The following is a 13,921-nucleotide window of genomic DNA, read 5'->3' as shown; positions in this document are numbered from 1 at the left end:
TGCACCGGTATGCTCGCGCGTGTTAAGTCTCTATCTTGGCGCGCGTGAGTTGGCTTTTGCCTCTTGGTTACTCAACAAGTCATCAAACTCAAAAATATTGCAGAAAATTCTTCCCCTAACTCTATCAATTGTTAGAGTTTGCACGCAAATCATTTACTATTAAACCCCAAGGCTCAAAGTAAAGTCAGGTCACACTGCTGAAGAAAAAGGTCAGTGTTTTTGGCAACCGAAAAGAAAAAACCTCCGAAATTTACATTTTGTTTTTGTTATTTCTCTATCAATTTCAAGAATTTGATTGCAGTGCTTGACTGTTAGTAATCAACAAGATTTATTGCTTCAATTCTTCAAGTATAAATTAAAATAATTTATCAACACTTTATCATTTTTTAAATAAATTCATATATATATATATATATATATATTATGATTTAGTGTCTGGTTTTACAGCTCAGATCCTCATCCCTTCCCATTGATTGTTAATATTCATCTTGTAAATGTTCTTGTTGCTTATCCTTAATTGCAATCCTGTCTCTTTCACTCCACACCCATTTTTAATATTTACTTTTGGAATATTTGTTCAAACTCGTAATCTGTTTGGGTCTAATCGTGCACGCCAACTCGGTTGGTGCCCCTTATCCTTTGTTGCAGGCTTCTGGGTGACTTTTGATCGTGTTCTAGGTAAATAAATTTATGATCCTTCCCTTTATCTTTTGTCCCTGTTTTGATTTTATAGAATTTTCTGTTACTTGGGTTTCCACCCCTTAGACTTCTCTGTCTCCGTGTGTAATTGTCTCTGTTTCTTTTGCTTCCTTTTCTCTTTTTTTTTTTTTTTTTTTTTTTTTTTTTTTTTCCTGGTTGGCGAGCAGTGAGGTGTTTAGAGCTGAATTTGTTAATTAATGGCGGATTTGGTAGGGCCTAGATTGTACAGCTGTTGTAATTGCCGAAACCATGTTTCACTTCATGATGATATAATTTCTAAGGCTTTTCAGGTGAGGCATCCAGAATATTGTTCGACTTCTGCTTCTTTATCTTTATTTTTGAGAAATAAGAATTTTGTTTATATTTCTTTCGAGTTTTTATTATTTCTTCCCAAGTGATAATACTGTTGTATAGCTTTAAACTGATGGGGGTAGGAATCAAGTGGTTTACAGAAGGAGGGTAAATTATTTTAGAGAAAGATCATCATCTATATTCCATAGCAGAATAGCAATTGGGGTGCCAACTCCATCTTTGTAGGTTCTCTGCTTTTTGTTATTTGTTTTACTATTTGGCTAATCATCAGGGTTCTTTGCTGTGATCAATATAAGAACAGAGAATTAACCAAATCAACATGAGAAGGTAACTTTCCTTTAGCTTTACATGAATTCAAAATGAAGGCAGAATTAGATTGAATAAAAAACCTAGTTTGCTCTTTGTGCTTGATCTTGTAACTCCAGTGTTTTGCGTCTGTGTTAGAAAACAAACAAAGAAAAACATCTGAACGTATGGTTTCATCTCATATATTTGGCTGTGATAATAGGATCTGGGCATATATTCTTTTGTCAAACATTTGTTTTCCAACATTTTGTTATAGGGAAGACATGGCCGAGCTTTTCTGTTCTCCCACGCGATGAATGTTGTTGTTGGGACAAAAGAAGACAGACATCTGATGACTGGACTGCATACTGTTGCCGACATCCGTTGCAGTGATTGCCGTGAGGTGTTGGGGTGGAAGTATGAACGAGCTTATGAGGCATCACAGAAGTACAAGGAAGGGAAGTTCATATTTGAGAAGTCAAAAATTGTGAAGGAGGATTGGTAGCAGCAAAGCAATAGCAAAGGGTCTTGCCATTCATTCCTATTGATGTAATTAAGTGTACCGAAGGCATCCATTCCTATTGAATGTGGTATTGTTGTTTGTACAGAAACTTGACATTCTCCTTGAAAGTTTGTAATTCTCTCTTGCCATGTGCTTTGAATGAACCCATTGTAGATGGAAACCATCATCAAATTTATGTGTTAATAAATACAGTTGTGTGAAGATATCACATGCGTAACTTAAGCTCCTTTTAGTTTTGGTTTTGGTGGAAAAGGGACTGATTTCCTTATCAGTTCCAGAGAAGGTGAAGAAATATTTATGCTAGATGAAAGTTTCTGTTGCTACCGTGGTTCGAATGTTTGAAGGATCAGTAACTTCCACCATGACTTTCTTCTCCATATACTCAATAACCCACCTCACAAACCCAGAGCTTACTTAGCTAAGGTTTTCCGATTTCTCAAGTGTCGCGCTTCGCTCTTGCAGCACTTTTTGCACTTTTCATGTGGGCCACAGCACCAGATAGCCCATTGCTTCAAATCTGAGAGGCCCCCAATTTTATTGGTATGGGCTTTTTCCTTTTGAAGTCCATACCGTATGGACTTGATAAAGGAGCTGCCCCACAACACTTCCGGAGCAACTTTTCAAGCCTGCTGTGCCTAACGCTTTATATTCAACAAATTAGGGGTGAGCACTGTTGAATTTTTAGATTGGTTGTGACGAAAATACTCCGTACTAGCCAAACCAAACAACATTGATGAGCTACAGTTTGGTTTGTTGGTTTTGCTGAGTCACAAAGAGAAGAATGGGGGAAAGTAGATACTGGAGAGGCTAGAATCAGGAGGTTGAATGAGGAGGTTATTTGAGGAGGTGAAATCTCACCATCAACAACTAAAAACAAAGAACATTGGGGGGGTTGCATTGGGGGGTCCACACCCCTTTTGATGGTGAGATGGGCCTCCTCAAATAGCCTCCTCACTATAAACCCTCATTATAGAAGCTCCCCATTGAAAAAATGGTTTTACAGTCAATTTTGTTATCTTTTCCATTAAATGCAATGGCAAAATGAGTTTTTCTTTTTAAATTTACATTTCCACAATCTAAATATTTCTTTCACTCAAAAAATAAATAATAAAAATCTAAAAAACCTTCTTCCTATCCTGGCCATAGTAACCACAACCTCTCCAATCCAACCCCACCAAAATTTGCCCATATTCCATATGAGTGAAGCAATTACCGATTTTGACCCTCAACAGTACACCATGTGCAATGCTCAAATTTAATAGAAAAAATGACAAAAATGAGGGCATGACCATTTGTCCTAATTAAACTGAAATTGACCACGGGAACAATTTTGAAAATCAAGGGATCAAAATGAGAATTAGGTCAAAATTCAGGACCATTAAACCTAAAATTCCAAACAACCATATCAATTTGGGTTGAGCAGGCTTGTAAGATGGTGAACAGTTTGACCTAGTCCTATAGTGCACTTCACTACTCTCTCTATCTCTCACGGAATCAAATACGACCAAAATCGAAAAATTAAAAAAATTAAAGTGATTAAATATGATTTTGCGTCACAACATAGTGACCAAAGTTGTGTTTCTACCCTAATATTATATGTATATAATATACACACATTGTAATGCATTGACTAGTTAGCTAGCTACTCTGCGTTTTCTACTAGTACTATTATCCCCATGAACCTAATCAATCATCATCACCGACGCTGTATTGTTGGAAACCTGTGACTAATTCTTAAAATGAAAAAGAAACAGCCCCTAGGTTGACATTTGTTTTTCGGTCGCCAAAGTTAAGAAAGGGAGAGGGGAAACTTACACATGCGTGACATGGATATCATGGGGACTCGAACCTAAGACCTTTTAGGAGCACAGCAAAGGTCTGAACCAATCCAACTAATAATCCATTAGTATAAGTTGGCAAATTCCATTGAGCAAAATTTAAAAAATTGAAAATTCAAGCGAAGCAAGATTGGTGGAGTAGACTGTAGAGATCCCTAATAAGGGTTTGGCAAGAAAGGGATGTTCATGGTGGGTGGTGCACCTCCACCTACAATATTGCAGTAACAAGCTAAGCTAGCCCTAGTGCTCAACACCATAGCATAGCTGCATAGAGCAAGCAAAGACAAAAGATACAGGAAATCCCAGAAGCTCCATATATTCCTATATGAATCTAATATATACAATATATTAAGGTCTACATCTGGAAGATTTTGTAGAGTGGAGGAGATAATTCCCTAGCATGGTTAACGAGGGGAATGTTTGTGGATCCCACCTCCTTAAGCCAAACCAAGTCAAGGGTAGGGACTAGGATAGGGAGAGAGAGAGTAGAGCTCCTTTGTCTTTTAATATAACAATAATGAATATAATGATATGACAAAATAAGGGAATATATATATATATATATATGGCACGGCATGTATATATGTATATGTAGTAGAGAGAGTTTGTCTATCAATTTTCAAGAAAATATAGACAACAATGCTATCACCGGACAAGACCTTCAATTCAAACGGAAAGGAATACTTTTTATTTTTATTTTAAATAGGGTTTTAACGAAGTTTTGATTTAATCTTTCAACTTAATTGTGTGTGTATATGATGATGGGTGATAGATGATGATGAAGGAGTGTTGGGTTGGGGGTGGCCATGGCAGTGGTGCCATTAATGGGCGGAAGAAAGAATCTCAAAGGCGCAGATGGTGCTGAAAAGACCTGACACTTGTGACCTGTCGCCAAGCAAAAACAACACACAAAAGCAGAAACTTTTCCTAATAAAGGATTGACGCCCATCATTCCAACTCACTTTAATTACTTCAAACCAATAATTAATCCCATCATCAACTGCGCTAATCAACTCACAAATCCAAATGTTAACTAGTAAAAATATTAAACAACATACAAGTCATTCTGCTCTGCTCTGCTGGCACTGCTGCATATACATAAATTTAACAAATCATCGCGATGACTCTTGGTTTGCTACCTAATTAATCAGCTAATTAACTGAAAAACATATATCACCCCAAGCCAAGGCCACAGTGCAAGCTGAGCTCAAAAAGGAAGCAGCTAGGAGATGGAGATCGATCGTCTTGTAATTTATCTTCTTTAAGGAACCCTAAAAAGAAACAGCAAGGAGACTTCCTTGGCCTCTTGTTCATGACTTTTTTAGGAATTCAGCATTCATCATGACATGGCCCTTTTGAAGCCAGCCTAAAATTAAGCTTCAAAACATCCACATGGATCCATCAAAGAGTAAAGAAAGGGAAAAACAAAAACCAAAGAGAGTGAGTGTGAGAGTGAGAGTGAGAGAGAAGAAAAAAGAAAAAGGAAAAAGGAAAAATAATTAATTCACACACACACTGATGATCATGACAAAGGAAAGGAAGAAGCTCGTGTACCCTATTATTACTTTGCTCTTTTCGTCAAACTCCAAACATGCCACGGTGCCACCCACCAGGTGAGGTGATCCAGAAAAACAAACCAAAATACCTTCTTTTCTTCTACATCATTATCTATCTCTCTTTTTTCTTTTTCTTTTTCTTTTTACCATGAACCTCCACCTAACATTCCGTTCCAATACCCACCAGAATCCCCTTCCCCTCTGGTGTGCTGATCAAATTCAGTGGTGGCAGTAGTGGTGCTTGGAATCTGCTGCTTCAAATCCTCATCTGTAGGAAACAAGAGCCTTGCATGACTATTGTTTGCCTCTTGCACCCCTTGAAGACACCCGTACCCGCTACTCTCGAACCCATCTAGAGAAAAACTCAGCCCATGACTTGGCTTGAATTCTTGCACACCCATGGGAAACCCAGTAGAAAACATTGTAATATTATTATTATTCGAATGATCAGGCACACCCATGGGCATGAAAGAGGCCAACCCCCTTGATGCAATCCCATTCTTGAGCAGCTCCATAGCTGACAGATGATGATGATGAGATGAAGTCGTGGTGGAAGAGCTAGGGTTCAGCTGGTGCTGGCTTTTGTTGTCAATACTAAAGGGTAGTACCTGATCATATTCCTGATCAGTTGGTGGGTATGCTAAGTTGAGATCTTGGCCTTGGAAATGGATCTTAGGGTTTTGAGACGCAGACTCGTGGTGCTGAGGGAAATTGCCATGTGGGGTATTGGTGACATGATTATGATGATCATGAGCAACCTTCTTTGCTGAAGAGGTTGACGGTGAAGATGAATTCGATCTCTTATTATTCTTCCTTGAGCCTCCACCCACAGGAACATTTCTTAGAGAGCCGCCTTCAGTCCAATACCTTCTACAAGTCTTGCAAAAATATCTTGGCTGAGAGAGACTATAATTGTTGTAATAGCAGAATTTAGTGGTGGTTGAATTGCACCTTGGACAATTCAAAGCTTGATCCTTTTGAGGCCTTGCCCTTCTCTCTAAGATGGGCCTTGAAGAAGAAGAATCTTCCATGGATTTAACCACTCCAACCCCCTGAAAAGAAGAAATAAAAATAAACCCAAAAAATAAAAGCGACAGGAAAAGGCCATAACTTTGGTGATGACCGAAAAACCAGAAAAGTATTTGTATCGTTTGTATGTAACTCGAAAAATTAAGAGAAAGATGGAGGAAGAAAATAAAAGGAAGAAAACAAGGACAAAGTAAACAAGAGGGAGTTGCTTTTTTACACTTTGATGATCAAGATTACAACAGCAGCAATAAAAACAAACCTACTTTATCAGATGATAGGAAGAAAAAAAGAAAGAAAAAAGTGCAATACTTTCAACTTCCGAGACAAAAATGAAAGACCTTGAAAGACAACAATATAAATTTCAGATATTAGTGGGGAGCTGAGCTAAACATGATTCTCTTCTCAGTGTGGATATGTGGAGAGAAGAAAAGTATACAAACTACTTTAACACAAAGTATCAAGAAAGAGATATAAGTTTGAAAACCCAAAGCTAAGCTGAGCTTAGCTTTGAAAAACCCAACCCTAAGAAGATAATTTCATGATTTCATGGAAGAAAAAGAAAAAGGGTTTGCTTTACCTGTGGCCAGTGAGCTGTGTCCATGGACTAAGAAGGAGAAAAGGGAAGAGAGAAAAAGCTATATCAAGTCTTGAGAGAGGATAAATCACCCACTTTTTCAGCGCAGATGGTCTTAAAGGCAAAAAAATGAAGCACTTGAGAGATGATGGTATATGTGGTGTGGTTCCATGTGTTGGCCAACTATATGAGAGAGAGAGAGAGAGAGAGAGAGAGAGAGCGAGTGGGGTAGTTTTGTCTTTTACTGCTTTCATTATCATAGTATATGTATATTAGTATCTCTGTACTGCATATATATATATATATATATATATATATATATATATATGGGAGTAATATGTACATGCACATAATTAAGTTTTAGTAGAATATATATTAATTTTATCTTGGTCAATGCTATTAATTCTTTGTGGCCGTCTGTATCTGTCTGTGTATATATATATATGCGTGTGTGCGTATGCACTGTAGACTCTTTTGGTGGGTTCTTTCTGACCAGAGAATAAGGAAGATGGGATGAATTTTCCTGCACTACATAATTAACCCTGTTTTCCCTGTATAATATTTGGATTTTCACTTTTCTTCCTTGAGGGGGAAGGAGTAAATTGGTCATTTCATGTTATACCAATATTCTTACAACTAGAGCTAATAAGCAAGGGAAAATCCAAATACTAACACGTATGTATGATTTTTTGGATAAATCTTTAGTCTAATTCCTATATCCTCCTATTTTGGAATAAAAACAACGCAGATAGTGATGAAAAAAAATCTCTAACGTCTCGCTCCAAAAGCCGTATATATGTAGCACCTAAATTAAGCTAGCACTACTATAGCTAGCCATTAGGTGTAGTGTACCTAGGCCTAGCAAATTATAAAGCATAGAAAACCATAAATTATTACAAAAGCAGGATCTAGATATTACATAGTTTATTATTGACGCATTGTGTATTATCTCTCTAACATGAATGCGTCTTATTTTTAACAATGTGGTATAAATTATAATAAACGACAAGAAGAGATAGTGTGGCAAAACGACAAGTTAAAAGGTCTTAGTCATAAAACTCATAAGTAAAGTAACTCATGGACTCTCATATCAGACGTATAATCCAAATAAAACTTGTAGAAAATGAGGTAGGGTAGCAGTCGCAGCTGACGCTGAGGCTGAGCCATTTCTGCAGAAAACGGTGACGGCGGCAGGGCGACTACTGCTGAAGGACTGGGGGCAGTGGACACGTGGCAGAAAATGATGGGAGCCCACCACTTGAGAGCTCATGTGGTCGCGAAACGTGTCGACGATGATGGAAGAATCAAGAATGAGAGAGAATATTTGGGGCACCGCGCGGGTATCCATACTTCCATCCCATCAATTTATTAAATAAATAAATAATAGACAATAATAAAAAAATAAAAAAAGCAATTGTAATAATGAACGTGCGCATGTGGCGGTGTCCATCTCTCTCGCTCCTAACCGCCGTACGATTATCTGACCACAATGAGACTTTAGTCAAACTCCCATACGTCACGCGATGCTGCTTTACAATCCCATTCCATTGTCTGCCAGAGAGACACGTCTCACTTGTTTGTTTCGGGCGAACCCGTTGCTTTATACGACTTGTCGTTGTTTCATCTTCTGTAAAGTATACTTGGGGAAGAAGGGGAATGCTTCCCTGCGTGGCGTCACTGCACATGAAACATGATTTAATTGAATTTTGATAGGAAGGAGCAGTCCACACATTTACGCATCCATACCATATGAGGGACACACTTACACATGATTCATAACATATTAACTATATATTATAAATTATTTATTAATTTGTATTGTAGACATAATCTCAAATCAAGTGTCCTGAAATAACCAATTTTGCTATGTCAATGGTTATAACTTACATACATAACCGACCAAAAAGAAGGCAGAGAGAGAGAGAGAGAGAGAGAGAGAGAGAGAGAGAGAGAGAGAGAGAAGGCAGGCAATGGCATTCCTCATTAAGCCGAAAAATGAAAACAAGAAGAAAACAAGGCATTCCAATTTTGGGCCTCACCGTCTCTACAAGAAGAAGAACCTCTAGGCTGGTCCAACTTAGGTGGACCCACCTTCACAAAAAGCAAAACAAAACCTTGTGAGGTGAGATGAGAGCCTATCCATCCATCAACCCCTTAAGCTGCTCTGAAGCAATTATCGTATCTTCTTCATCTGATCTGAATCATGCTTTGCCTAACACCGACTGCTTTTCAATTAATTATTAAATAATTACTGAGCCAATTATAAAAACTAATGGTGACTTGGTTACCCAACCCAAAAGTTACTTAATGCATATTTAAAGATAACTTGAGGTCCTAAATAAGATTAATTATTAATTAAAATAGCAAAGCAAAGCAAAGCAAACCCAGCAAGTTAAATGGCCTATGCTTCTTGGCATTACATTATTCTACAAGGCTTAGGCAGGCAGACCAAGAAATTTCAAAAGTCTGGCTAAGTAGCCTAAACGTAATCAGGATAGTCATCGCCCCGAACATTCCCTACTTGACAATGAAAACGACTTATACGTTAAAAGCCGTTAACTCAGGAGCATTTGTCCCCTACTTTCATTTAAGCATCCAACAAAATCTCCAAATTTAGCAGCAGCTATTCTTTTTCTTCATGAAGCTGACTTCTATCTATTGTGGGGCATGAGTGAATATTTTGCGGCATGTGTGTGACAGGTTGAAACTACAGGGAGGGAAAAGGAGGACAATTGATAAAATATATATATATATATATATATATATATATATATATCAGTCCCGATCTCTTGGACCACGGGAGTCCAAGAGATTATGGTCACCCACCGTTGGATATTAATCTAATGGTTCAAAAAAGTTTCTTAAAAAGAATGCAAGAGTAAGTGAATCGTTGAATTTACATCCAACGGTGAGTGACCACAAATCTCTTGGACCCCTGTAGTCCAAGAGATCAGGACTAATATACATATATATATATATTTGAACATACACAAGTGAAAGGCATGCTCATTGCTCTAACCCCCTCTCAACTTGAATCTGTCCTAATCTTTTCTATTCTTATTCTTCTAATTTTAGCCGACAGCGTTTCCGCAACAAAATGAAAGGTCCAACCAATTGGATGTGCATCATCATCAAATTCAAATCACCAAACACAGAGTTGGGGCATGTTTTGTTAGGCATTTATATGGATGACAACATACATTACTTCAAAACAGTTCAACATGAATATATTACCCCCAAAAATAATAAAAATGAATCAAGGAGAAGATATGAAAAAGTATGAGTGAGTGGCAACATATGGGCCACTGACAGACTAGTGCACAATGATTATCAACTTCAATTTACTCATTCAACTTGCAAACATCAATGAACTTCTGGACTGCATTGTGGTATTGAGTTCCCTGTAACAACAAAAAATTATTTTTTAAAGACAGCTAGCAACACTATTCAACAACGAATTGTCATATTATATCAAAACTCTTGACAGCCTCAAAGTGGTTTTCCGAAGAAATAAAGGACAACATATCAAATCATTTATAATTTGCTTAGCACATGAATTCAATATAATCTACAACTCAAAACAGTTTACGGGGGAGAGAGAAACATAAATCTCTCTCATTGTAGGCCCAAGGATGGGCAATTTGCTCTGCTCAGATGACTGCAAGCCATCACACAGCCTCTCATTATCACCTGTCAATTATCAGATCTATTACCCGTAAACAAGATAATTTGGTTTAGTGTCCATGTGGTCCTTCCTTCTTTGTAAACAATGGAAATGCGCATGTTGCTTTTCCAGGTTATAGTGGAGAGTGACACACAGAGAGAGAGAGAGAGAGAGAGAGAGAGAGAGAGAGGGAGGAAGGGAAGGACTGATAAACATACCTCCCAGTAAAGTTGGTTGCAGTCCATACATTGCCAAAACTCTAGATTCTTATCAAACAAGCAGTTAGGAATTCTTTGAAAACCTTTCGCAGCTTCAACAGCCTCTTCAGTCGTCAAGGGCTTTTGAATAAATCTACCATTGCATTTGGTGCATCTTGACATCAGCTGATCCTCACAAATTTTCAGCTGGAAAGTTTCAATTATCTGCCAGAATACACTTCAGAATCAGATTCATCCTGTAACAAAGATTCAACGTTCTAATTGCTTCTTCGAATGTTATGATCTAGGACTATGTATCAGTATTACCTATGCACTTCCAAAACTAAACACAAACTAGGAGTCTAGGATGTCCCATTCAACATATCTATCACATCTTCATCAGACACTAACTCATCATAAATTCTTAAGTTTCTTTAGTTTTGTAATTTAAACTTTCTAAGCTAAACCCACCATGCCTACAATAAATCATAATAAGTTGTCAAGATTAAAATATTCAATTACAGCCTCATTAAATCTAATGCCAGACTCTAGGTAGTAAGATCTTTATATAAGTTAACCTGAAGGGCCATGAATCACTAGCAATGTTTTATGAATTTTTTAAATTAATGATTGTGAAATAGTAAAGTAGTTTCCAAACATGGTATGTATATGTAATTGATTTATAAGGCACAGAATTTTCAAAATGAACAGACATACCTCGAGTAGCTGTTCATTCTTGAGAAGATTCTTTACCCTATAGATTTGATTTTTTATTAGATAATCATGTCTCAGCAGCTTGGCATCCCGTGTCAACAGCACTCTCTTCTCTCTGTTTGCTTGTTCTATTAACGCCCTGCATAAAATGAAACCTCAATACAATCATTCAAAAGATGTTAAAAACATATTCAAACTCTACGAGATATTTAACATATAAGAGCACAATCATCAGAATACCTGGGTTCAGGCTTTTTTGAATATGGGATTGCAGCATTGATCCCAACACATCTTAAATGTTTAGCTAAGCCTTCAACCTGAATAAGCATGAGCAAGCAAGTAGCATGTCACAATTCAGCAGCAGACTCTCTTTGATCTTAGAATAACTCTTATAGAGCAACAGAGAAAGAGGGGGATGGGGATGGGGAGTTCAATTGCCGATCACTTATTAGTATTAAAAGTGTTATGGAATTCCTTTCAACTGTGTAATCGGCATCAACCATGTAAGACAAAGAAAAAGTGAAATGAATAAGAGCAAAGAAACATAAACAGATAGGAAAAAACTTACCATCACGTCACAGAGAAACTTTGGGTGTCCATCACCGCCCAAAGTCAAATCCCATGGAGGTGGACCTTGCCAATCTTCAAAACTCTGTCCTTGCTTTTCTTTGCAAATCAAACCCACTGATGACCGTCTTTTTGATTTTCTTTTGCTAGTTCTGGCCCTTTTATCAGATTCATTCAACAAAATTTCCTCCCCATATTTGTTTGCAACCCTCACGAGAAACTCATCCATAGGCAGGGTATTCCTAGGTCGCGTCCTCAAAGCCATTCCCTCTTCTGTAGCTATATTAGGATAAATATAAGAAGTGGTAGCTCGGACTATATCCAAAGCTTCATGGAATTTCATCCTTACAATTTTATTACATACATCAAGCTTCTCAAGAACCTCTTTCAACCCAAGATTCATGGTTGATTCAGTGGGACTGTGAATCAAGCTCCCTGCAATTGAGATTTCCAATAACTTTCCATAACCAACAGGATATAACAAAATACAAGGGTTGTATTTCAAGAAAGCAGTGTGTTACATCTCTAGTATGACAGACCTTCCTTGATGATCTTGGCTTGGAAGACATTAAATATTTCAAGCAAACACTGTGCATCAATAGCTGCATATGTTTTCTGCTCTTCTGTAAGAGGACGACATGACCAATCACTACATTGAAGTTCCTAAAGAAGAGATGTTAAATTTTGATAGGAATAAAGAACGCCCATCCCATCACTCCGTCATGTAGTTAAAAGTCTAAAATTTTACATCGCATAGCAAAATAGGAACTTCAGTTGGTACTCGAATGAACATGGCAAAGGTCTTGAGAAGCCAAACCTTTGAAAGAGAAATGCCAAGGACTTCTTTGCAGATAGTTGCTAAACTCTTGATATCCTTTGACGTCTTCCTTCCAGGTTGACTGTGCTGCAGATGTTGGTATATGCTCGTAATATCCATAAAGGGTTCCACCTGTTCACCATAAATTTGTGAAATTTAAACAGAATCCTCTTATGAAAATATCAAAAGTTGTGAAATGAATAAAACAGAGGTAAATATAAAAAGAAAATTGCTTGATGTTAAACTTTCCCGCATTTTTCGAGCAAGCTAGCTAGCAGTCCATGACTGATAAATTTAAAGCTCTTACCTTGTCAAACCCTTGTTCACATCCCTGTGAGCTGAAAGTGGAAGACAAGTATTTTAAATCCTGCTTAAATCTAAAACCCAGTTTCAGAATGTCAGGGGAAACAAATGCGTCTCTAAGTAATTCCCAGATTGAAGGTAGAGGAATGGAGGACAAGTCGAGCAGGAAAACGACTGAGTCATCTGACTCGCCCGAGTCACTGCTGAGTTGACAGGCGAGTTGGATTAGAGAGACTGTTGGGAAAGACGGCTGGTGGGTGCGGATGGGCTTCCACTCGGCATCGAGCGCAATGATTCTGGAACGCGTCAGAGACTGAGTAAAGTCTGTGAACTCGGGAGAATCGGTGGATGAAACTAGGTGGATTTTGAAGGGCCTTGGATATCGGGGATCCATGGAAAAAGTTGAGCTAGTTTCCTCCCTCACTCCTCAATATTTAGAAGAAAAACAATCAAGAACTAGCTGGTCATCCAACCAATCATGGATTTTTCTTTTATCTCGACGGTGTATTAAAAAGTAAAATAAGATAAATTCAAAATTATGACAACTCAAGTCTCCATTGATTTCTTGATAGAAGCTCAAGTCATACACTATAAGGGACAATTAATCGATCCCTAATTACATTACAATCACTAACTTATAAACCGATTAACAAACTAACCAATATTGGCGTGCAAAATAAACTGTTATCTAACTACTAATATAACAACGGGCTAACTACTAACCAACAAGTGATCATAGCTATACATCGCAAGTAAACTACCACAATAATTACACCGGTGACAATATGGTAATAGTAGAGATAATGGTAATGATGGTATATAACTTTTTTAGAAATAATAACT

The 13,921-nt window shown here is 37.6% G+C and overlaps 3 protein-coding genes across 5 annotated transcripts; 1 reads left to right on the top strand and 2 right to left on the bottom strand.

Moving 5' to 3' along the window:
* Positions 1-44: 44 nt before the first annotated feature.
* On the top strand, positions 45-2,022 carry LOC110749664 (Yippee family putative zinc-binding protein). Its single transcript, XM_021949817.2, has 4 exons — positions 45-209; positions 649-678; positions 867-989; positions 1,574-2,022. Exons 3-4 carry the CDS (start codon positions 897-899, stop codon positions 1,799-1,801), a joined length of 321 nt encoding a protein of 106 aa, XP_021805509.1. The 5' UTR covers positions 45-209; positions 649-678; positions 867-896; the 3' UTR covers positions 1,802-2,022.
* Positions 2,023-4,595: 2,573 nt separating this feature from the next.
* On the bottom strand, positions 4,596-6,980 carry LOC110749659 (dof zinc finger protein DOF4.6). 2 transcript variants are annotated; one of them, XR_002525630.2, is made up of 3 exons: positions 6,820-6,980; positions 5,212-6,265; positions 4,596-5,034 (listed from the first exon to the last, which is right to left on the bottom strand). XR_002525630.2 is itself a non-coding variant. In XM_021949811.2 (2 exons), the coding sequence occupies exons 1-2, from the start codon at positions 6,841-6,843 to the stop codon at positions 5,357-5,359; spliced, it is 933 nt and encodes a 310-aa protein (XP_021805503.1). In that variant the 5' UTR covers positions 6,844-6,980; the 3' UTR covers positions 4,596-5,356. The 2 variants fall into 2 exon arrangements, 1 of the variants encoding a protein (XP_021805503.1); XM_021949811.2 differs by having other exon boundaries at positions 4,596-6,265.
* Positions 6,981-7,850: 870 nt separating this feature from the next.
* On the bottom strand, positions 7,851-13,780 carry LOC110749654 (3'-5' exonuclease domain-containing protein). Of its 2 annotated transcripts, XM_021949804.2 has the most exons (9): positions 13,083-13,777; positions 12,776-12,907; positions 12,498-12,621; positions 11,960-12,393; positions 11,632-11,708; positions 11,395-11,530; positions 10,699-10,902; positions 8,856-10,217; positions 7,851-8,493 (listed from the first exon to the last, which is right to left on the bottom strand). In XM_021949804.2, exons 1-8 carry the CDS (start codon positions 13,470-13,472, stop codon positions 10,158-10,160), a joined length of 1,557 nt encoding a protein of 518 aa, XP_021805496.1. In that variant the 5' UTR covers positions 13,473-13,777; the 3' UTR covers positions 7,851-8,493; positions 8,856-10,157. The 2 variants fall into 2 exon arrangements, with proteins under 2 accessions (XP_021805496.1, XP_088105062.1); XM_088248936.1 differs by lacking the exon at positions 8,856-10,217 and having other exon boundaries at positions 13,083-13,780.
* Between the last annotated feature and the right edge of the window lie 141 nt (positions 13,781-13,921).

Source organism: Prunus avium, chromosome 2, assembly GCF_965620075.1.
Source record: "Prunus avium chromosome 2, drPruAviu1.hap1.1, whole genome shotgun sequence".
In the NCBI taxonomy this organism is placed as follows: domain Eukaryota; kingdom Viridiplantae; phylum Streptophyta; class Magnoliopsida; order Rosales; family Rosaceae; genus Prunus; species Prunus avium.
The sequence above is the reverse complement of the archived record's forward strand: the minus strand, read 5'-3'. Positions and strand labels throughout refer to the sequence as shown.

Bases quoted from the DNA above. Each gene is read 5' to 3' on its own strand.
- LOC110749664 (XM_021949817.2), top strand. From the start codon at position 897: ATGGCGGATTTGGTAGGGCCTAGATTGTACAGCTGTTGTAATTGCCGA. The intron at 990-1,573 runs GTGAGGCATCCA...ATTTTGTTATAG, and splicing joins TAATTTCTAAGGCTTTTCAG to GGAAGACATGGCCGAGCTTT.
- LOC110749659 (XM_021949811.2), bottom strand. From the start codon at position 6,843: ATGGACACAGCTCACTGGCCACAG. The intron at 6,266-6,819 runs GTAAAGCAAACC...TCTTCTTTTCAG, and splicing joins ACACAGCTCACTGGCCACAG to GGGGTTGGAGTGGTTAAATC.
- LOC110749654 (XM_021949804.2), bottom strand. From the start codon at position 13,472: ATGGATCCCCGATATCCAAGGCCCTTCAAAATCCACCTAGTTTCATCC. The intron at 12,908-13,082 runs GTAAGAGCTTTA...TATGGTGAACAG, and splicing joins GTGAACAAGGGTTTGACAAG to GTGGAACCCTTTATGGATAT. The intron at 11,709-11,959 runs GTAAGTTTTTTC...ATGCTTATTCAG, and splicing joins AGTTTCTCTGTGACGTGATG to GTTGAAGGCTTAGCTAAACA.